This window comes from Falco cherrug, chromosome 7 (assembly GCF_023634085.1).
Source record: "Falco cherrug isolate bFalChe1 chromosome 7, bFalChe1.pri, whole genome shotgun sequence".
Lineage (NCBI taxonomy): Eukaryota > Metazoa > Chordata > Aves > Falconiformes > Falconidae > Falco > Falco cherrug.
Window position 1 is genome coordinate 20339872 of NC_073703.1, and position 22467 is coordinate 20362338.

The 22467-nt window shown below is 36.4% G+C and overlaps 1 protein-coding gene across 5 annotated transcripts in view; it reads left to right on the plus strand.

Annotated features, from left to right (window-relative positions):
* Positions 1–22467, plus strand: part of ENTREP2 (endosomal transmembrane epsin interactor 2) — a 145872-nt gene that overhangs the window by 64748 nt on the left and 58657 nt on the right. For 3 of the 5 annotated variants that reach the window (XM_055716591.1, XM_055716596.1, XM_055716592.1), the window contains exon 3: positions 6768–6851. The exons of the other annotated variants lie outside the window; for them this stretch is intronic. In XM_055716591.1, coding sequence (XP_055572566.1) covers positions 6768–6851 — 84 coding nt within the window. The remainder of the gene's footprint in view (positions 1–6767; positions 6852–22467) is intronic. 5 annotated transcript variants of the gene reach the window in all.

Sequence of the window (22467 nt, forward strand, 5' to 3'; positions counted from 1 at the left end):
GAAGATTCATTTGATTAGATTTTACTGGGGCACTTCTCAGAAAGTAGGTTTCAAAAACTCTTGTCTAGGATGTATGTAATTTTAGATGTGCATGCATATGCAGGAATGTGCCCTAGCGATGTTTGTGCGGTTATTCAGAAAATAGAAGTTCTCATCAACCACACTTGCACAATCCAGCTTAAATTTTGACATTTGTGAGCAGTCTGTGGAAATTAATAGCATACAGTATTTTATTCACTAGGCATTAACACAGTGTGATAAATGTTTTCTGCAAAACTCTAGTAGTGCTATTTGTTAAGCTCAATTTCATTCCCAGGTTAAAGTGCTACCTCTGGATGCCATTTGGGGCTTTTTCTGATGGCCTTCTGAGGCCTTTTCTGATGCTATGCATGGATCACAAATGGAGTTTCTTCTAGACAGGAGGTAACTTTGGGTGGCTAGAAAGTAGTCTTTCAGATATGATGAGGTTTCCTCCTGATAGATGTTTGTGCCTTAAAACTGAGGCTTTTGAGGTGTTTTGGTGGTTTGGGTTTTTTTTTCTTTCTAGAATGGGCTTTTTCTGAATCTTTATTACTTTGGAACACTGTTACTGACTTGCTCCTTCTTAAGCTGTTAGTCTTGCATTTCTCCACTCTTCCTCTCTATTACCAAGTATAAATGTTGTGCTTTAGTGCAACTTTTGGTTGCCAAAAAGAAGAGCTTTTATGTGTATGTGAAATAGGGAAGTCAGAGACTGGCTGGGGAATTCCCACCTGTGTCCCCTGCCCGGAGTATATGTTTTCCCAGCGTATGAATTGCTGGTTCAGGCCGTGAATTAATGCCTTTTGGTGGATTAAGTAGGGGATCTGGAAATGCAGTCTTCAAAGTTTGTAATTACAGTGTGTGTAAACTCTGATGACATTCATGTCCCAAATTGCTTTTTGCATGTAGATTAACATAACATTTAAATTTTTAACAATGTGCTGTCTCACCTATTGCTGGGTTTTTTCCAGCCTTAGGCTGCTGGTTCCATTCTTTCTTCTCTATATGGAAACAACTGACAGAAAATCCTATCCCCATTGGCATTTTATTAGAATATACCTGACAGAAGAGGAAGAAGGAAAAAAAGTGGAATATAAACCAGTAAAGCTGTGAACCGGCAGAGAAAGAAACAACACTGGAGATGAAAACAGAGGAAGTGAATCAAAGAAATCTTTATAAATGGGGAGAAAAGGTGTTGCAGAGTGAAGCATCTATTTGGAACGAACATTGTATGTCCCTTTTTATAGCTTGAGACTTCTTACAACTTTTTCTTGCCTGGGTCTGTCTGCCTGCATCTCTGTGTTACCCTTTCTACAAAGGCTGCCTGTTCCTGGGCCCAGCTGCCACCAGCTGTCACCCATGTCAGAATCTAGACTCTGTTGAGCATCCATCTGCTAATTAGTTATCCCCAGTGGCAAAAGTTTCAAAGAACACAAGCAGCTTTTCCTGAAGAGCAGACAAAGCCTGCTGGGGCATAACACTTGCCCCTTCCTAAACAAGCACGTCTTAATTACCCTTAAACAGACCCTTCTCTTCCCCATCTGCTCCCATTGCATTGTGTTGCCATGGCAGCAGTTAATGCTAGCACAGAACCATGCAATAGGAAACTGTGACAGTTCCAGTATCGTTGCTACCGCTTATAATGAAGAGTATGGTATGGGTGCTACATTTGCCTCTCTTCAGTCCATCAGTAATTCCCCTGTTCTCACATGCTTTCTAAATATATCTGCTAATGGTTCTTCCATCTCATTTGCTCTTTCTTTTAGAAACGCAGGCTGCATCCCATCTGGTCCTGAAGTTTTTTGGCAGCCTTTGCACAGTCTAATTTCTTCAACTCTTCCTTGGTGTGAGTCTGGGTTCCTTCAGCATTTATTCTTCCTCCTTGGTAAATTAATCTTGGTTTCTGACATCTGCCTCACCTTCTTTGTAAGCACTGAGGAAAATAAATTATGGGGTTTAGGGATGTAGGGATGTCTCTGTCTGTCTTTCAGTAAAATACTTAGTTCGTTCTTCAGAAGTCTGCAGTCATCTCTATTCACTTTTCATTTATATGCTGGAAATGTCACATTATTTACCCATGCTTCTGTAAGTAAAGTGATTTTTTTCATGTTATGGATATTTAAGTCCCTTTCCTGTTCTTAATTCTATCATGTGTAGCTTCTGACCATAAAGCCATAAGGAATGAAAGAACTAATGACCCTTAAACCCTGAGAGTTGGTAATAACTTTGTATTTAGGCACAACTATGGCTAAATGTATATTTCAAGATTAATAAGAAATGTTTCTTTAACCACATCAGCACAAGAAAATGTGGGGCACTTCCAAGACCAGATACAGATATAGAAATGTTAAAATGCTAAAAAAATGAGTCATTCATTTTACAAAATTATACCTTCATAAAAAGGAACAGATCTAATTGATCATCTGTAATTCATAAAATGTTTGAGATGTGCAGCAAGAGTACGTTGTTTACTTTCTTGAGTGATATTTCATGAAAGTGCAGGCAGACATGTTAAGTGGCGAAAACTGGTTAGGGAAAGCAAATCCCTAATTCTCAAAGCAGAGTGAACACTAAATGTAAGATACCTTAAAATTATTATTACTTTTGGTATTATGGCAAGTATCACCCCATACTTGCATTTTTTGCATATGAATGATAATAAAGAAGAAGAAAAAGATTTTACCACAAAAATAAACCTATTCACACCTATACACACAGTAAAAAAGTTTGTGACAGTAGGAAATGTGAAATGTCTGAGGGACTCAGAAGGACAAAACAAAACTTGTAGTAGGAAAAGATTAGTGGGGCTTTTGGTTGTTTGTTTGGTTTTGTTATTTATTTAAAACAAGTGAGATTAATAATTTGATGTTGAATATTCAAAAATGAAGTTGCTTCAATTCCACCAGTTTCAATTCCAGTTTCATTAACAGCTGTAGAGGTTTCAGAAAATAGTAAATAGTAAGACAATTCATTGCACTCTATCAGAAATTGTGTGGAGATGATGAAGACATAAATAATGTGGGTTTTTTTAGTTTTCAAAAAAAATGAAATATCAATACTTTGAGCCCTGATAGTTGATGTAGTCTCAAGAATTTTGGAAGATTTGAAGGGTTTCCAAAGTCAAAAGAAGCCAGATATGAGCTTTGAGAGTGAAGGAGTCTGTATGTTTTAGAACTGTAAATACATATATTGAACAAAATATGTGCAAACCCAACTTCTTGTAATAACTTTTCACATTCCTACTACTTTTGGCATCTCTGCCTTGTAGAGTACCAATATGAAAGTCATTACACACAGTGTAATGTAGAAACAGATTGGTAATAGAAGCAAAAGCTATTTTGATATCTGTGATTAATTTCCTGCTGCATTCCTACAACTACTAGATTCAGACTTCCACTGAACTCAATTGATCCCTGTTTATTTACAGTTTATGAAGCTTAATCATTGCAGAAGATTTTAAGCTGATGGCTTAAAATTACTTACCAGACTTACCTGTATTCCAGACTGAGAAAACTTATGTTTATGGTTCAAAATTTTAGTTGCTCATATATTGCAATATTTAGTTGCTCAGGGTTGCAAAATCTTTGGGTAGAAAACTTGCACAAATGTATAATAATGCAAACAGAAATATACTGCACTCAGCTGGAGGTGATGCTTTCTATTTCTACACCATAAAATAATATGATTTTAGAGATGAAACTATTATGGTTTGTCTGTAGATATGTAGTTAAACACTGTTCAGAACAGAATTTTGTCATATTTCATATTTTATTAGGATTTTAATTAAAAGGATCTGTTCAATCTCTTTATCGTTGTCATAATAATGTTTCATATTAGGAAAGGAAAATACTGATATCTATAATATAGGTGTATCTATTAAACAGTAGAAGTGTAAAAGCATTTTAATGCTTTTTAAAATATGGGATCTGATGTAGTGTTAGATAGAACAGGCACTGATTGGTTTTTCTGCCATACAGTAGATTTTATATAGCCACGAGCAGCAGTAGTAACAATTTATCCATATCTATGTCATAAGATGCTTAGTTCTAAATTGCATGTATCTACTTTGCACTGAGGAAAGAGTACATTCTAACATCCAATGAAACAGTGAACAACAATTTTTACTTTAGCGTCTCTAAATGTGTTCTTCAAACGTTTTGTGGTTACATACAAATTTTCTGCTAAATACGTGACTTTTATTCACCAGAAGTAAAGAATCTTTTCTCTTCAGGGTGGGGGGTGGATTGGGTGGGTGGGGATAAACCACCTACTACCCCCTCCAAAAAAAAAAAAAAAAGTTCTTATCTTCTGAGCTGGCCAGACTTTAAGCTTGATGTAGTCGTGTTCTTCAGGGTGAGTGCTGTATGTGATCAGAGCGAGCCACCTCCAAGAAGAGGGGGGGAAGGAGAAGGATATCTGTTCTGTTCAGAGACAGTAAGCAATGAAAACTGTCGTCTTGGAGTATTCCAGAGCTTTCAATGCCTTGAGTGCGTGTGGCAGCAGAACACAAACCGACTGTTGCTTCTGAGATGCCACAGTAGTGGCTTATGCTACAGAGCCCATAAAGATACTAAATCCTCTAAGCTCCTGTAATTTCTGTCACCAGTATGGCAGGGGAATGGGCATGGGCAGCGTAGTCAGGTCACAAGCAGTCTCGTAGCTTTTTTTTTAATCTGTGATTTTATAGGTGTTCTCACTCTGCTGATTTCCATAGCATAACATTGATTTCCATAACATTACAGTATTGAAAGCTGATTAAGAGAAAAAGCAATCAAGTCATTTGATTTATTTTGATCTCTTTTCAGCCGCTATGTTTGATCATGAGCCTGGCTTATTTATTAATACTGTTATCATGTTTGGTCTCCTTGAAGAGCAACGTAATTAAAAAGTTGATTTGTTGACATATTTGTATTTCCATTTGCGTTGAACATGGATTAGGAGATCTCGTTTCTTTTAGCTTTGCTGAATTTTCATTAAAAATGCCCATCAGAATAATTCAGTGGCTTGACTCTGTCTGAGACCTGCAGTTTAGGGTACAGCACAGGCATGTTTTTGAGTGTACTTCTAAACACAGAGATAAGTGAATGTATCGTGAAGTTACACATATCTCTCTCTCTGTTGTTTTGCTGTGTGATTTAAAAAAAAAAAAAAAAAGCTTTATTGGAATATCCACTATCCACTACTGAAATCTTAAAAAGCTATAAAGCTATACTTTATCTGGGTTTTTTGCACTGATTATAATATGTATAGTTATGTCAGCGTTTTATGTGTGGGGGTATTTGCTTTTTAAGAGAAAATGAGTGACAGCTACCAGGAATCAGTAGGAAAATATTCATGCTTTCTGATGTAGTATTGGTAAAGTTGGAAATATGGGATAGCATATATTAAGCTACTATACGTACCACCTATATGAACCACAGTAGAGAATCAGTATTTGCATTTGATTGAAAAAACAACAACTAATAGAACTCTATTTGTAATAGGAAAACATATACTGGTTTTCTCTGTTACTTTTTCAGACAGTAAAGAAAACAGCAGAAACCTGACTACTTTTTGCTAGAATGGTCCTTGCCTTAAAAGCAGATACAATAATAAAAAGGGCGTATATAGAATGGCTCATGACATTGTACACTTTAGTATTAAAGTGGCAAAAGAATTAGAGATACATACTCTAGGCAGTCTGCTTGCCCTCCCCTTTTTTTTCTTCCACTTGATAAATTTTCACTTGTATATGGACAGAAGAATGGAGGAGCAGAAACTTATGCACCGAGCTCAAGAATTGTATATGTGCATTCGCACAGACAGACGCACAAACATGTCTGCAGTGTGGTATCCTATAGGGATTGTATGGGAGGGGAAGGGGGGAGTGAACTTTTGTTAATAGGGCCCAGCGAGCAGCGATGGGGTGGTGTTGCCACCAGCAGTTCTGCCTCGTGTAATCAACGTTCCAGCCAGTCCCTTCCATGAGGGTTTGCAGAGCAAAACATGTTGGTCAGAGCTTTCCTTGGGAGCGTGAGAAAACCCCCTATGTTGGACAGACCACTGCAGGGGTCTGGAGAGTCGACGTCGTCCTGGTGTCACAGTGGAGAAACGAGAAAGCATTCCGCGCACGCTGCTGGGTCATGTGGGGAAGGAAGCCTGGGAGGGACAGCTGGCAATCTGGTGTTGCTCCAGGGATCTTGGTATAGACTGTATTGCTGCTGGACAGGTCTCTTTTAATGGTCGTCAGCTCTTCATTGAACTGGTGTTGAGAATAGCTAAATAGAAATACGGTATTACGTCATTTCCCATGTCCTCCCAGTACAGGATTTTCTTCCATTTTAAACAGTTTATGCTGTAACAACATAAAAACTAAATTTTGTGTCTAATCTAGGGAAGACAAACGATAACTTGATGTATGTGTGTTATCCAGGTATGTAAAGGAAAAACTGATGACTGTATGGTTTTCATCCTCTAGATAACTGGAGTAAAGCTGCATCTGTACGGTATCGCCAGAGCTGGCTACTTGGGCAGCATGGAGAGTATTTGTTAAACTTTGTATTTTGACTTAGAATGGTGAGGAAACAGTAACTTCAGAAATGTATTTTAGATTAAATGAATTGCATTTGAAATGTTTTTTATTTAAAGTAGAATAAACAGTTGCATAACTAATATAAAGTATTTGGGGAGGTGATGGAGTTGGGGATGGATACCTCATTCCTCGTACAATCAAAACTCACATGATTTCAGTTTTGTTTGTGCAACAGATGGAAGGAAATGCACCATTACTCAAAGAAAATCTATGCTTGTTGAGGAAAAATACTTTGATCTCAGTGAAATTTGTTTGCCAGGTGAGTAACAGTTTAGATCCTGAGCTAGACATGCTTGTGATTGAGTGTTGGGGTTTCCTTAACTCCAGATGCTATAAAATCCCACACAACCTTATGGATTGATTCAGTTCTACCTCAGATATACATGAGTGAGATTTTGAAGTCGAAGAGCTTGAAGTTCATGTATTGATGGATCTCCATCAAATTATTCTTGTGAGTCTTCCATAGAGATGCAGGTGCAATTTTTCTTCAAACGACCAAAATTATAATGAGGTTAAATGAGAATCAAATTTGGAAGAACCGCTGTCCACATTGAAGCATTGCCTTACAAACTGCCCAACGCTGAAAATGCTTATGTACTGTGAACACGATGCAGCAGTCATGGCTTGCTGACCGTGCTTACCTGACAGAAGCCTTCTTAATGATGAAAGTAAAACTGTCCTGGTGTGATAGCTTTCAGAGATACTACACAATTATTCATTAATAAGAGTAATCGCACAGGAGTGGTTAATTGCTATTCATATTTCCAGAAAGATGCAAAATATCTGTGTATCTGACCTTTACAACCTGTCTTCTCTCTAATTACGCTACTGCCAGGAGGGGCTGCTTGCAGAGCCTTTTGATGCCTGTCCTTGTCAGCAGGATAACGTGAGCTTTTATTTCCTCAGGGTATCCTGCTACAGATGTTACGGAAGGTTAATTTATATGGAGTAGCATTTCCCTGACACTTCCATGGAGGTGAATCCTTCCAGCAATGTGACACCTGCAGAAAGCAATATATTGTTTATATGGAGGGGCCTATTATTGCAGTTGCTATGGAAGTATAAATTAAATCTTAGTAGATTTGTTTTGAAGTTACTTGACTACTCAGATGGGGTTTTTTGATATATTAATTTCTGAGTACTGATTTAGCTGGCTGTTTTGTTTTTTTTTTTAAATATGGATTGCTTTGTTATATACAAAACTAATTTAGAAAAATGTCTTCTTTCCTAACCTAACCATGTCCTGCTATTGTCATGGAACAGTTTTGAGAAAAGTATTTTATAAGGTAATTTCTAAAAGTTTTGTGTTTTGCTTCCTCAGAGAATATGTTGGAAAGAAAATTAAAATGGTATGGCTGAGGTAGTTTCAAGTTTTAAACCTGGCTTATCTGATCAAAATTCTGTTTGGATAGTGTTTATGTTTGGAGTGTTTCTGATCACACTGGATATAAACTCTGCTTTTTTCACCTGATTATAGAGCTGGAGCAGTTATTTTTGAAGCATTTCAAATCGGGAACATTTTAGAGAAGCACTGGTGTGTAAATGGAAATGTCAGTGATAAATATTAGACAATAGAAACCACTACAGAAGACTTTTTTTTTGTCAAAAGGACTTCTGTTGACTGCCTGCACATACAGTAAAATTATCTGATTAATTTTGTTGCAGAATTAAGTGCAGACCATAGAAAGATTCAAGTGCTTATTTTCATGTAGCAAACTTTGTATGAGGTTCTGTGGTGTATCATCTGTTATGCCCCCTTGCCCTTTTAATAGATTATTTTGACAAAACTTAAACTTGTTTTCTGCTATGAAAATAATTACCAGCAAACTTTCCTTGTTACAATTGCTGTTGGAAGTTTGTGGTATTACTTGTATGCTGTAGGCCGCTGATATTAAGATCAGTGGAAAAGGCACTTTTCAAATGAGTGAATGTAAAAAGAAGTGTGTCATACTGTCTATTTTGATTTTTAAATATATATAATAGTCTAATACAATATACAGTATATACAGTATAGATGATGTAATTATATAATTTATAATCTTAATACAATTTGTTATTTTATATTTAGGTATGCTTATATATTTATTGGAAAGCCTGGAAGTTCGAACACTTCACAGTGAGGATCAACATGTAGAATCTTTGAGATTTTGAGTTTAGAGATACAGTTTCAGCATGTAAATGTTGGGGTGGTGAAAGGGTGCGTTTGTCACTCATGGAATAGGTTGACACGACTAAACACCTTCTAGGTCCAAGGTTTCTAGCACATGAAATCTATTTATTTCATGAACCTTTGGTGCAAAGGTCTTGAAAGCAAATGATAAGACTTGCAGTATGAATTTGCATCAAGCAGTGGTAATGCCTTTGCCTAGTATTAGTTCATCCTCAGCAAATGGATGCCAAAGCAGTGCAGAGTGTATAAGGCTATCTTTTGGAAAGGATCCTGTTGCAGTGCTGAAAAATCCTTTTACTTTTTGCTTTGTCCAGATTTCTTCGGCTGTTGCTGAGGTCAGCACCTTAGGAAAGAATAAAAAACTAGAAGCAAATATGCCTGAAACCTGTCACTGCTCACTGGGGTGGGGGAGAAGGCAGGGGCCAAGGCAGGAATGGCTTATTGTTAGGGTGTGAAAGGGGTTTGGAACAGAGTGAAAAGGGTTTTTTTAGATATCAAAATTAATTACTACAGATCTAGATCTGGAAGCGTTTGCTAAGAATAATAGGGAGAGGATATAACCAGCAGAGCAACTAATAAAATTATCTGTTTGGACTAAGCTTTTCATTTTCTAATAGGACTGGAAGTTATCCGGTGCTTCATTCTCATTACAGCTTGAGTATTCCATGAGCTGTAAGATTCTGTATAGTAGCTTTTGTTTATGCTTCAGGGGAAAAATGCTTTGGTTACCAAGCTTCCTAGAATTCCTCTTCATCCCTTTTAACACACTTCTGAAAGGTGTAGATGTTAAAAGTGTTAATTAGAATCAAAATAGCAGAAAATGAATAGATGCTGAAGTATCTAGTTGTGATGAATTTCTACTTCGTTAATGTTTCTGAGCTGAGAGCTCAAGGGCTTTATTACTAAACCAGTCCCCCTGTTACAGTTCCCTATAAAATATTAAAATAAACTACATTGATACTGCTCTAATGTAGCATTACAGAAATAACAAACACATCTGGCTGCATGTAGAATATGACAATGCTAAACTCACTGTTGTGTTGCAGTCCTTTTAATCTGATTATACTTGAGGAAATAATCTGTATGGCCATCAGAATTTCCGCTTTGCAAATTGCCTTTGCTGACAGGGCATTTCCTGGAGGAACTGAATGGAATACTCTTATTATCAGATATTAGAGGAGATTTGTTTTGATATAAATAGATCTTTCCCTTTATGTGTACTGCTGTATACAGAGGCAAGATTATGTTTTGGATTCCAGGCTTCTTGAAAAGCCTGGGAAGCAACTACTGAATCCCTAACTTTATTATTATTGTTGTTATTTACTACATAGTGATACAGGAATAAACTAAACTGCTATTTCTGGTCTTTAATTAGGTGTTGTTCTTTGATACAAATCCTACTGGAAATTCACAGTGCCCCTTTCTGTTTTCCACTGTCAACAGCTTTCAGATAATTATTTTGAAGATTACTCTTGGTAGAAGCTGATTGCTACTCTAACAATAAATAGAACAGAGTAGGAGAGAGGCATAACTTTTTCTTGTAAATTAAAACCAGTAACTTTTATTATAATGTAAAATAGCATAATTTTTGAAGTTCTAGTTAGGTTTTTGCACAGAACATTTTTATGAAGAAATACAGAAATAAAAATATTAGCCAAGCAATTATTAATTAATTAATTAATTAAATTACAAGATCTATTTGAATGAAAACAAGTTAATAGGACTATCATCATGTACACCAAGTTTAATTTTAGAAGCTTTAATCTGAAATATTTAGCTTTCAAATTAGTAATAGTTGCATGTATTTTAATACTTATACCAAGGTTTCCGCTTTCTCTGAAAAAGTTAAATAGCCTCATTAGACCTAGTAAAAAGGAATTTTATCTGGAGGAAATGTAATTTAATAATGAGTAGAATTCAATGGGTTTATATATTTTAGGATAAAACAGAATATAATTTAAGTTTCTTAACATAAAAGCATTAAACTCTTTAACCTGATGCTGTGCCACACAGCAGGGAATATTTCTCCCTGTTTAATATAGAACGTTGCTTTAGACATAAAGAAAATTTTGTTCAAACCTTTATTTTAATTTAGGCAAAGGACATTGACTTCTGAATTAAACAAATCTGAAATGCCAACTCTTTTTCAGTCTTCTTGGCAAATGTTAAGATACAATTTTCAAAGTGATATCGTTGAATCATAGAAGAATCTATTATGAGGCAAATAATGAGAAGCTAAATTTTGTTGGTTCTTGTGCACTTGCAAACCATTCATTAGCAGTGTTGGTTTGATTTACATTTCTGTGTAGAAGGTTTTTTAAATGGGCTTTTTATAAAATTATGTGTGAGTTATCTATTTAATTCTATAATCTGTAATTAAGTGAAGTTTTATCTTCTCATATTTTTGTGTTGTACACTTTATAGCTGAATAAATTGGAAGGGCTGAAGTGATCAATAAAATCATGTACTGTGACCTCTTAAAATAACAGCCCAAACAAACTTGATCATGACTGCAAAACTTCCTTTGGAGTTTTGGCACGTAGTCCAAAATATTTTTTTAAAAATGTAATGGTGTTATCTTTGTGATGAACACTCCATCGTGCTCATAGATACAGTATTCCAATGGTTAATAAATCTTACTCAAAATCAATACCTTAGTCTAAATTTGTCTAGTTTTGGCTTCCCACTATTACTAGCTGCTTATGCTTCTTTTTACTTAGTCGAAGAGCTACACTTTGTTTTCTGTTCATGGTAGGACCTTGTGTGTGCCAGGGATTTGAGACAGGACTGTCTAGGCATTCTACTAGAGTGAACTGGGTAGATAAGATCAATACGCTTTTAAAACCCATTTTTCTTGGCATATAAACTAGAATAGTTACCTTTTTATAATGGAACTAGAGAAGAGAGGATAGAAATATTTAAAGGGTTTCCATAAGAATCTTCTGAGAATCCAGGTAACTTTGTGGGGAATCCTTGCTTGTTTGCTTTCCTCTGTAAATCTCGGAGAGGCAGCACACTGCTGTTTCTGTCTGTAAGGTTGCTAACGTGGCTGCTTCTGCCCCCTGCAAGCTGCCTGCTCTGCCTGCCCTGCCTGCTCCTCGGGCTCTGCTCTGTGCAGAGACCCTCTGGCTCACACCTTGCAGCCCCAGCAATCTTCCCTGCCCTGAGAAAGCTCGTCTAGGACAGGCTCCTAACTTGTGCTTGTTAATTAACACAGGTGCTTGTTAATGCATGTAGCACCATGCTGAACAGAAGTAAGAGACACTGTCCATTAAGTCTTTTAGGCTATGGATTCTGTGATTTAATACGAGATTTTTTTTTTCCTATCTTAGATTTCTTGATTACAGAAGCAGGCAAAATGCGAGTGCATTTATTCTGATTTTTTTTTTCCCCTGGATGAATGATTTGAGATTACAGAAAACAATCGGTTCAGATATTGTCATACAAAAATATAAAATAGATCATTAAGAAAAAAAAAGTAATATTTTAAATTATTGTAATAATAACAACAACAAAATATAATTACTACTACTTGATTCAATGAGAAGTAATCCTATATTCTTAGGATATTTGTATGTTGATACATTTTTGAGTTTATGCAAAGCTTTCGAAGGGACCATTGGAAGAGTATATATGCAGACTATTATATATAACATATAATATATATGCTCAGTATAACAGATCTTAAAACTTTATCATACGTATTATTAGGGTTGTGATTATTCGGGAAATAGGCAAGAAGAAATGTTAGTCTGAAATACGGTAAGGTATGAATGTACAGTGCTTTGGCTGCTCATGTTAAGTTTCCTGTGAGCACACCATTAGCCATAAAAAATATTATTTAGCTCTTAGTGAAATGAGATGAGCTGCTTGTCTGCATTGTGGGGAAAGACAATGCCCATGTGTTTATCGTGGAGAAGCGGACTTCACAGAAAAGTCAGAAATCTTCATATTAAATTCAGCATCGAGCTGATCCAACAGGTAGCTTGTGTCTGTACCACAGATAGTCTTGCATTAACTTAGTACTGGCACAGTTGCTGATCTCACCATTTTGTAATGCTTGGTGCTCAGAAATTTTCAGTTTTGTTTCTGGTTGTGTCCTTCTGCATCTCTGTCAGGGAAACTATAAATTCTCTAGAATAAGTGATAATAAATGTTACTATGTGTAGACCATGTAAGCCAAAGCTTTGTGAACAAAATACCATGCTGCAAGTTTTTCATCTACTTATACAGTAGCTTACAGAGACAAGTACATTTGCCTCTGGCTATTCTTGCTGCTTCACAAATCATAAATGTGTGTATTAAAATGTATACACTTTAAACCACATTAAATATAGACATATGTATGTAATGTGGTTGGAAAAAGTCTGTAATACCTCTTGTCAAACTACAGTGTTTCAAAAAGCTTGCTTCCTACAAAGTATTTCAGTAATGTAAAAAACCAAATGTTCATTCAAGAATTACTTTATGACCTTGCAGAGAACTACAGGACAGGAATTAACAGGAAAAATCACACAGATGCAGTGTTACAAGTACAGAGGATCGGTGGGTTTGCAGGAGCAGGCTTAACATGTCAATTCCTGAAACTTCTCAAAGTACGCTACGCAGTGTTGAGTAATATGATATGTTTCATCAGCACAGAAGGTAACATTTTCTAGGTGTTAGTGTCTCGACTATGAAATCACTGAAAAACCGTGAGGGGAAGTAGTGATTGAAATGCCAGCAATGACAAGAAAATCCTGTTCTATATATATGTCCGAAATGAAAGTGTGAGTAATGAAAAGAAAGCTTGGTTTTACAAATATGGTTTCATCTGATACAATATTTACATCGCTTTTGGAGGACTCTAATTACTTTGCAGATAGAGACTTTTTCCTCCTTTGTAGCAGTAAGTCATTCTTCAAACTGTAGTTAATGTGTGCTGTTCCTTTTTACTGAGCTCCTGATTTATTCATATGCTGTACTTATTTCACTTTACACTTTGCTGATTTTCTTCCATATAGCAGGCATAAAGGTATGTGCAGCCCCTTGGTATCAGGGACTGAAAAAGCAGGGATGCTACATATTTGAAATAATTGCTTATGGCTGAAGTTTTCAATGAGTCAGTTTTCATACAGTGGCACTTGATGTGAGGTTGTGCCTTCTTTTGACATTCAGTTCATAGTGAAAGTGCAAACTACTCCTGGGAAGACAGCTCATTTTGGAATGGCTTATTCATCCTTGAAACTTCTTCTTCAAACATTTTAAGGGTCTTCGTAAAGGAGCAATGCTGTATGTGTGCTCTAGTCAGCAAAATGAACAGGTGTTGGCCCATAAGAAGTGATACAGTAAGATACAACACATCATCAAAAGAAAGTTTTGAAGCTAACCAAGCTCAAGCTTACAAGTTTGGACCTGCAGAAATCTGAAGGAGCTCTTGATTTATGTATTTGGTACATAAATTCTTGATTCATACTGTATGCAAATAGTTACTATGGTCAGATGCATGATGGTATGTACTAAGTTAGACAGGCTCGAAGTTCTTCCTTCACAGCGATGGAAAAGGCATTCCGCTGAAGAAGCTTGCTTGAGGCCAAGCAGGGGTCATTAGCAGAGCCAGAGTTAGGAGACAGACCTGCTACCCAGTGAAATCTGTTTGTTCCTCTGGTGTCATTTCCTTCCAGTGTTGCTTTGTACATATGTGTTGCTACATCAAAAATGTTTGTGCTAAGTATCCTGCGTGTGATTCATTGCTGGTGAGCTAAATGATACAGAAGGACTTAGGAGCTGAATTATGATAAGTGCTGTTTGATGGAGAAGTTCAATGTTTGTCATTCAGTAATACGCATAAAATGCTAGGTGTTACTAGGAAAGAAATGCACAAGCCATAATATCTTGTTATGTATCTTATAGTTTAAACCCATTTATTCAATGCTGAATGGAGTTCCAATTACCTTATTGGGAAAGAGTAAGAGAAAGGTGATGGGAATAGTGATAAGTACGACAACTCTGTCTTGAATAAAACAGATCCAATTTTACAAAAGGCATTACGGGCCCAGAAAAGGTCAATAGGGCATAATTATTCATAATTTTACTTAGCAAAAGGTGTCACCAAATGAAATGGCAAGGTTTAGAACAAAGGAAGTATTTTTTGGAGGCAGCTTATACTGAGATCATGGAACCTGTGGTAAGGAAGCTAGTTTAACCATTTTTTATCTTAAACTTCATGCCTACAGTTTTGACGCATCGCTTCAGGCATGGGTTATCGGGAAAACATTACCTGCATGGGAGTTAGCACTTCCAAAGTACATACTAACTCGTTCCTTCCCCACCTGAAAGATCTAGAGGTGCTCCTCTCTGTAGGCATCAATTAATTTTGGACGATGTCAAATCCTGGTATGAGACCACTGGGTAGATACTCATCCAGCGTGCAGAGGTAACTGTGCTGGGTCTCAGTGTGTGTAGTATTGGTACTGACAAAAGCCTCCAGCCTGGACGCACACAGACAGTTGTCATTTGAGGTGCCATTTGCGTGTTTATTTAGCACAATCTTTACAGAGAGCTGTGGGGATTGGGCTTCTGTTGGTGGAATTGTCCTCTGATCGATTTCACTGATAGGGCTCTGATGATCATCACTGGGTAATTTGTGGTACTAGAGGAGGATAGGATTCAGAATTATCAAAAAAGTGAATATTAATAACATAGAGAAGAAACCAGAGTTATTTGCTAATGGTCAAGAGTTCAGGAAGAGTTTTCTGTATGTATTCACCTTCTACCTCCATTCTTCTGTAGTTTGGACCTCTTTGATTTCTCACTTCAAAGGAAACACTGTAGTATTGTCTTTGTGCAAATATGGAACAAAAGGAAGGGCCGGTTCATAAGCTGGGATATAGATATTCATTAGGCACACACTTTTTGGCCTTGAATGGTTGTAATACATGATTACGTGCTGTATGAGTATATGACCAATACATGGCATTCACAATCTTACAGGTTTTTTAAGAATTTTGCTCCTTCCGTCTTAATTATGTATTATCACGTCAGAGGTGTAGTCCATTCTTCCAATGACTTATTTGATCTTAAAACGAAAGCTTTGACCAACTTCATATTTGGTAAATTTTGGAGCATTTCCTAGTTACAGAAACTTAAAAATGTCTGTTAGTTTTTCTCTAGATTATAATATGACACATATAAATAAATATTTATGTGATGGTCACATTCAGACATTGTGATGGCCATAACTTTGCAAGTGTTAATTTTGCAGTCAGGAGTCCCAAGGTATGTGTTTTACTAGCAGATTTACCTGTGTGGTTTTGTGGGGTTTTTTTGTTTTGTTTTGTTTTTTTAAAGCATATGGACGATACTGAATTATCATTGTAATGGAATTTGAAGTTCTCTGGTTATTAGATTTTTCTCCTTTTGTATAAGAAACTGTGTCTTAAACTTACTGCTTTAGGGTAGTACTAGCACACTATAGCTTCTCAGAGATGTTTTTTTTTTTTTGGCTTCGATGTAAAACTTCAATGAATTTTACTTTTTGGTAGAAAATTGTATGTTGACAGAAAATCTGAAATGTTAATGTCTTCTGTTGCGAGTCACAAACTGTGATGTGTGCTGGAGCTGGTTGTTCTTTTATTTCTCCTCCTTTTTCCTCCTGACACTGCAAGAACAAGTTGTGAAAGACAGTGAAAATAAGGGCAAAAAGGTGGTTTGAGCCACCTATCTTGAGGATTAAAGATTTCAGTTTTGCAGGTAATACAATTTTAACTGTGCCTTTGGGAAATGAGATGAAAGGAAGTCTAAAGATCATGGTAAAAACAAAAGAGAATAAGTTACTTGAGGCCAGTTGTGGAGAAAAAAGCAATATTAAGAGGCAAAAGTGAAAGTGATGAAAAAGAATGGAGAGAGATAATATATCAGGTTCTGTAAATCCCTTTTATTTTTTAGTAGCATCCATAAAATTGAAATGATCTACTTCGGGACATTCTGAAAGCAGGTATATCGTATCTACTTTTAAGAAATGTACAGGAAAAAACATTCACAAATAATCTCACTGAGAATACTAATAATCTCCTAAAAAGTGCTTAGTCTCAGATTGCTATAGCCATACCGTCTGCTATTCTTAAAAAAATTGCCTTAAAATTGCTATATTTTGAACACAATAAAATACCAGAATGTGTTCATCTGTAATCATACGTGGTTTTGTAAGGTATCACTACTTCTTATAGCCAGAAGTGTTGCATTATGAGAAATAATAAGGAATCTCAAAGTTTTCATAGGAGACGGAGACATCCGAGAGCTGCCATTGTGAATCTATTCACAGTGCAACACGACACTTGTCTTGAAAAGGTTCATTATCCTTCACCTTTTTCAATCGTCCCATGTTACAATCAAAATCAGACAAAAAATGCTTTAAAGCAGAGTTATAGGTAAGAGAAGCTTATGATACAATAAAATAATTTTTCAGACATGCTCTAGTCAAAGCATTATTCATTTTTACAGAAATCTTGGTTCTCCACAGATGTTGAAGTGTAGATTTAGCACTAGCAGCCCCTCTTGCCCTGGAATCCTCAGACTTTCCACATTCCCAGATCTTCTGAATTGCTGGGTATCAACCTATTTTCCAGGATTTTTCTAAAGAAACAGTATTTACAAAGTCTCTTTCTTTGTCTGCTGTTCCTCCCTAGTAATGCTTGAGCGAACAGAACAATTGCAACCAAATCTGCTGTAAGAATATAGGTTTTAAAGAGAGAAAATCATTGACCTATAGATAAAATTGGTAGTTCAGTAGAAGTTCTAGCCTGAATGAGTGTTTCCCACTAAGGGAAAAGCTGAAGCATGACTTGGAATACCTTTTTGTTTGGCTAACTGATCTGCCAGGCACAGCTGCGCTGGTCAGACAGCACATGCCATTTGGAGCTAGGCACGGACCTGTGGTGTTTCTTGTACGGTGCAGGGAGCAGGACAATGGGAGGATGGAAGGAAAAGGCATGTGAGACTCTTTAAGAGGAGAGGTGGTAAGAAAACATTGAAGAACACAATGTGAACAAGAAATGTGGTTGAAACCAAACTTCATAGGGAGCCAGGCTTCATTTGTTACAGTACTCATAGAATAACTGATTTATTTTTAGGACTGTTTTTCTATATTCTTCAGAAGTTAAGGTTTCTTCAAAATGTAATTTCAAGTATAGCTGTAGTTATCATCAGAAAAGAGGTTTTGACCATGACTGAACATTTTAATATTAAATGTTTTTGAAGAGACATTGTACTCTTTAACCACCAGTCACAAGACCACCGATGAGAATAGAGAAGGTACCATAAATGTCCTATGTTAGCATTTTTAGACTATATAAGTTTAATTTTAATAGTGACCTTTTGGCAACATACAATTGCAAGCCATTTTTAGTCTCTTCTACCCAAGACCCAAGCATGGATATTCTGTCCATAGGTGGGCAGCTCTTCTGTCATTGCAGCAGATCTAAGACACCATAGTGCCTTTTAATCAAGTTCAGGTATGATGCAAGAGCAGTCTTCCACAAAGACCTTATCTAGTCTTCCTGCTTTTTGAGAACTGAAGTAGTTGCTCAAATAAGAATGAAGTTGGCATAAACTACTTTTGTCATGGAGGTATTGCTGCTGCAGTATTTTGCTGGAGTATAATTACAGGGGGAATAGGAAGGGAGAAGAAAGAAAATTGGAACAGTTGATTATTCTGAAATGCATTTTTTTTACACAGACACACAGACACCCCCCCCCACACACACACACCCACACCCACCCCCACCCCCCGATATCTCCCTTTTATTGAGTTGTCAGTAAAATTATTTTAGTGGGTCCGGGACAATAAGGATCTAATAAGGGTAACAAAACCAATTTATATAGAGATGTAAAAATGGATTATCTCGCATACTGTTTTACTTAGAAAGCATGGTGGGGAGGGACCTACATTATAGGTGACTTTTAATTTAACGCTTCGTATCTTGGAAGCATCCAGACAACAGTGTAGATGCAGGTTTCGTACAACTTCAGACTGTCAGGCAATATAGTGATGATAATTAAATGTGCGTTTCATAGATTTAAACTAAAATATGTCCTCATCATATCTCTGTGAGGGTTTTTAGTATTAAAGTACCAAGTTTCTGTTGTTGAAAAGGCATGAATGGCCAGTATTGGAATAATCAAGATACCATGAAGATAGTTGTTGATTTGTATTTTTGTTCTATAAAATGCAAATGCAGTACATTTTCATAGTTGCACATCAGAACTTTTCTAGGGGGGTTTCTCTGTTTTGACAGACTGCCTAACTTTTTCAGTATTGCTGCTGGAAATCCTTCCTTCCTGAAAGAGGTTGCACGGTGAGAGCCTTGGATGGTGTTCTAAAGCATAGTATAATTGTCCGTGTGTGTTCTCTTGCAATGTGATTTAACAAACATTTTGACACTGATTTAATCTGAGTATTAGTGTCCAACAAGTGAGTTTTGGAGAATATAGATGTCTTTCAGATTAGTTTTTCATGTTTTATTGCTCAGACTATGGTGACTGAAAAATACAAGGCAGAATTATGACATTGATAGAAGAAACGTTCTTCTGGTAGCGTATGCAGTCTGTAAAATAATTATATTTACATATTTTCACATATACACATACATTTTTAGACTTTTGTCCTCTTAAGAAAGTTGAGAACATTGGAGAAAATTCTGGTGTGACATGACTAGGAAGTGATGTTTGTGAAAGTTTTTTCCTCATTTTTAGTATAGTCCAGTGATGAAGCTTTCCAAATTACACCGTAAATATTTTTATTCAGTTATCAAAAATAGCATTGTGTCAGAAATGTGAAAAATTAATAACAGTGATCAGAGTAGGGAAAATTAGTAGTAACTGCACTGTGTTTTCAGACATTTTCAGTATATTCAGGCCTCTCTAGTCTTAATGATTTCCATGGTACTCTCTATTTATTTCTAGAGTCATTTTTATGAATTTTACTGAAAATAGGACTATAAATAACTTCCTTTGTAGTGGAAAGATAACATAACCTATTAGGGTGAGGGATTAAATAATTTATTTGTTTGTTTGTTTCAATATGGAAGGTCCCTTATATGGGCTGTCCCTTGTAAAGGCATGGTGAGAACTGGTTTATTGTTCTGTGCAGATGTGTATGGTGTGGCACTTCTTAAGCGTGCATGTTGGGACTGCAATGAGAAAAACTTATTCTTGATGTACTTTGCTTATTTATACTTAAAACAGATTTCAGAAATGTGTAGTTCAATTAAAACCAATGTCTGGAATATTTAAGTGGCTTAATTCCTTACCAAATTTAGTCTGCTTTCTTTATGTACCCTATGTACCATCTTACTTATACCATAGTATGCTATGGTATCTCTTAGTATTTTGCAAAATATTTTGCATCCAGTTGATACTGCAGAAATAATTAAGGCTTATCAGAGCATTCATAATAATTAAACCCTTTTCTTTTGATTGGGATCATCCTTTCTAGTAATCCTCGTTGTTTGCCAGAGAGATCATGTTAAAAGAAAATTTACAGAGGAATGCATATGTACTTTACAGTTGAATTGATAGTATTGGGCCAGAGGCTGCTAACAGTCTCCTTGTTAGAATCCCAGAGTGCAGTATTTCCATTTGTAGAGTCGTGCATAGTGGGGGCTCTTTCTTGGTGTCATTCAATTCAAATAACTCAGAAGCAGAGGTTATCCTGAATGCCACTGTATTCAGGATGCCCTTTTTCTAAGGACACATAGAAAGGCTGAAAGGCAGCGTTTCCCCTCTGTTTCAGAAGTAAATCACCTTTGAATTAATGAGATGGTCATTTTGTTGAAGAACACAGAAAAATCTTCTGTGATCCTGCTTGTCTTTCCTTTTATTTATATTTCGTTCAGTGGTCTGATCAGTCATATGAAGACCTGTATACATACTTGACCTAGCAAAGAAGTCTCTGGGGGTGACAGGTCTATGAAATAACTCAATGTGCTTCATTTCTTTATCTTAAAAGGCAATGTACCTACCTGAGACATGTATCTTTAGATAGATAGTAAATTTTGCCTGCGAGCAAAACACAGTGGAATCACTTCAAAGCATTTGCAATGCTCTAGAAAAAATGCTTAAAAGTATAAATATGTGGAGTATGTATTTACTTATTATTCAAAGAAATGTGAATTATGATAATTTTTTCTTTCACTATAGTCATTGTAACGCTTTATGTTCCTTTTTATGCTTACAAGATAGCACAAAAGGGGAGGAGATAAAGCAGTTGTGTTAGTTAAGTACGAATGTGTTGTGGGCAGAGTAAACAGCAGGACTGTGTGTCATCTGGCATCTCTCTTCTGTTTTCTTTGTTGTTGCTGCTGAAGGAGTGAAATAAGCCAGTGCATTTATTTTTATTAGTAGAAAGGTAAGCTTCATAAATATTGGTGGCTGGCAATCTGGTTAGTCCTTGAAGGCATATTACTCCACTTCTGTTTTATATCGATATGAAAATTCTTGTTTTGTCATTCTCCACCGGCATAAGCTGCATTATGGTTGAGAATTTCTGTGTTCTGTTCCTAAAGAGTTCTTTCTTTCGCTCAGTAGGAGGAAGTGAAAGAGATTTGGCACCCTCTTGTTTTTGTTTTGTACTGTATCATTTCAGTCTTACAATATCGTAACAGGTCTTACTACTAACATTTGTATCAGGAAAAAAACCCCAGAAGAATCCTATGGTTGATTCTTACTCTTTTGAAGGATAATGTTGAGTACTGTTGCTCTTAGCATCATTCCTGCTTTAAGTTAATGTTCTTCTGTCTGAAAATTTCAGTAATGCAAATCAAAGCCAGATTTTTCTTGCCTGTGAGGGGGTATAAAGTGGAGCCTCCTTGGCTCTGCCCTTCCTTATATTCTGGGACGGCTCTTCAGATCTTCTGCCATAGCACGGGACCAGTGCAGCCTTTCTTACATTGTGCATTCAGCCAGCTTTCTGAAGGAATACAGAGTAATCACTTGAGAAATTAGTTGAGTTGTAAAATTATTTTTTACTTTTCTCTGAAGTTTTGGGAAGTTTAACTCTTCTAGCACAGAGGGGAAAGATACCTACATCAGATGTCTTGGTATAGTCCTAAGACTGTGAACAAAATCGTGGTGAATTGTCCAGGGCACTGTTGAAACAAAGTGACATCATAGTTAGCTAAAGACAAAATCACAAATAGTTCTTCATTAATTGGTTTACTTACTAATTATTTATTCAGTCTGATGTATACAACATTTTTGTTTATAACTGATAAGGAAAACTGAAACTTTGTAAAAGTTTAGTAAGAAAACAATAGCATGAATCTAGACCGTTGCCAAAATTCAAATGGCGAAAATAACACGTACCCTTCTGAAGATGATTTTTCATCGATGAATTTCAAACCACTCTGCAAAAAGATTTTGTGTTGACATTGCCATTTTACTGACAGTCCAACTGTACATGTAAATCTAGAATTGAAGCAAGCCAGAAACTTTGACTGGGAAGGAATCTGAAAAAACTTGGAGAATTTGTTAGTGTGATCCAGTTGCTGAACTTTCATTGAGGCAGTGATTCATGAATAGGCAGAATAATAGGAAAGATAAGGTTGTTCCCTGTCTTTAACGCTGTAACTGGTTTTGATGCTATGGTAGGAATTTCAGAGACCAGCTTTACCTGTATTAAACTCAAACGCTGAAATTCCATGACACCGACATAAAATTCACCAGCATT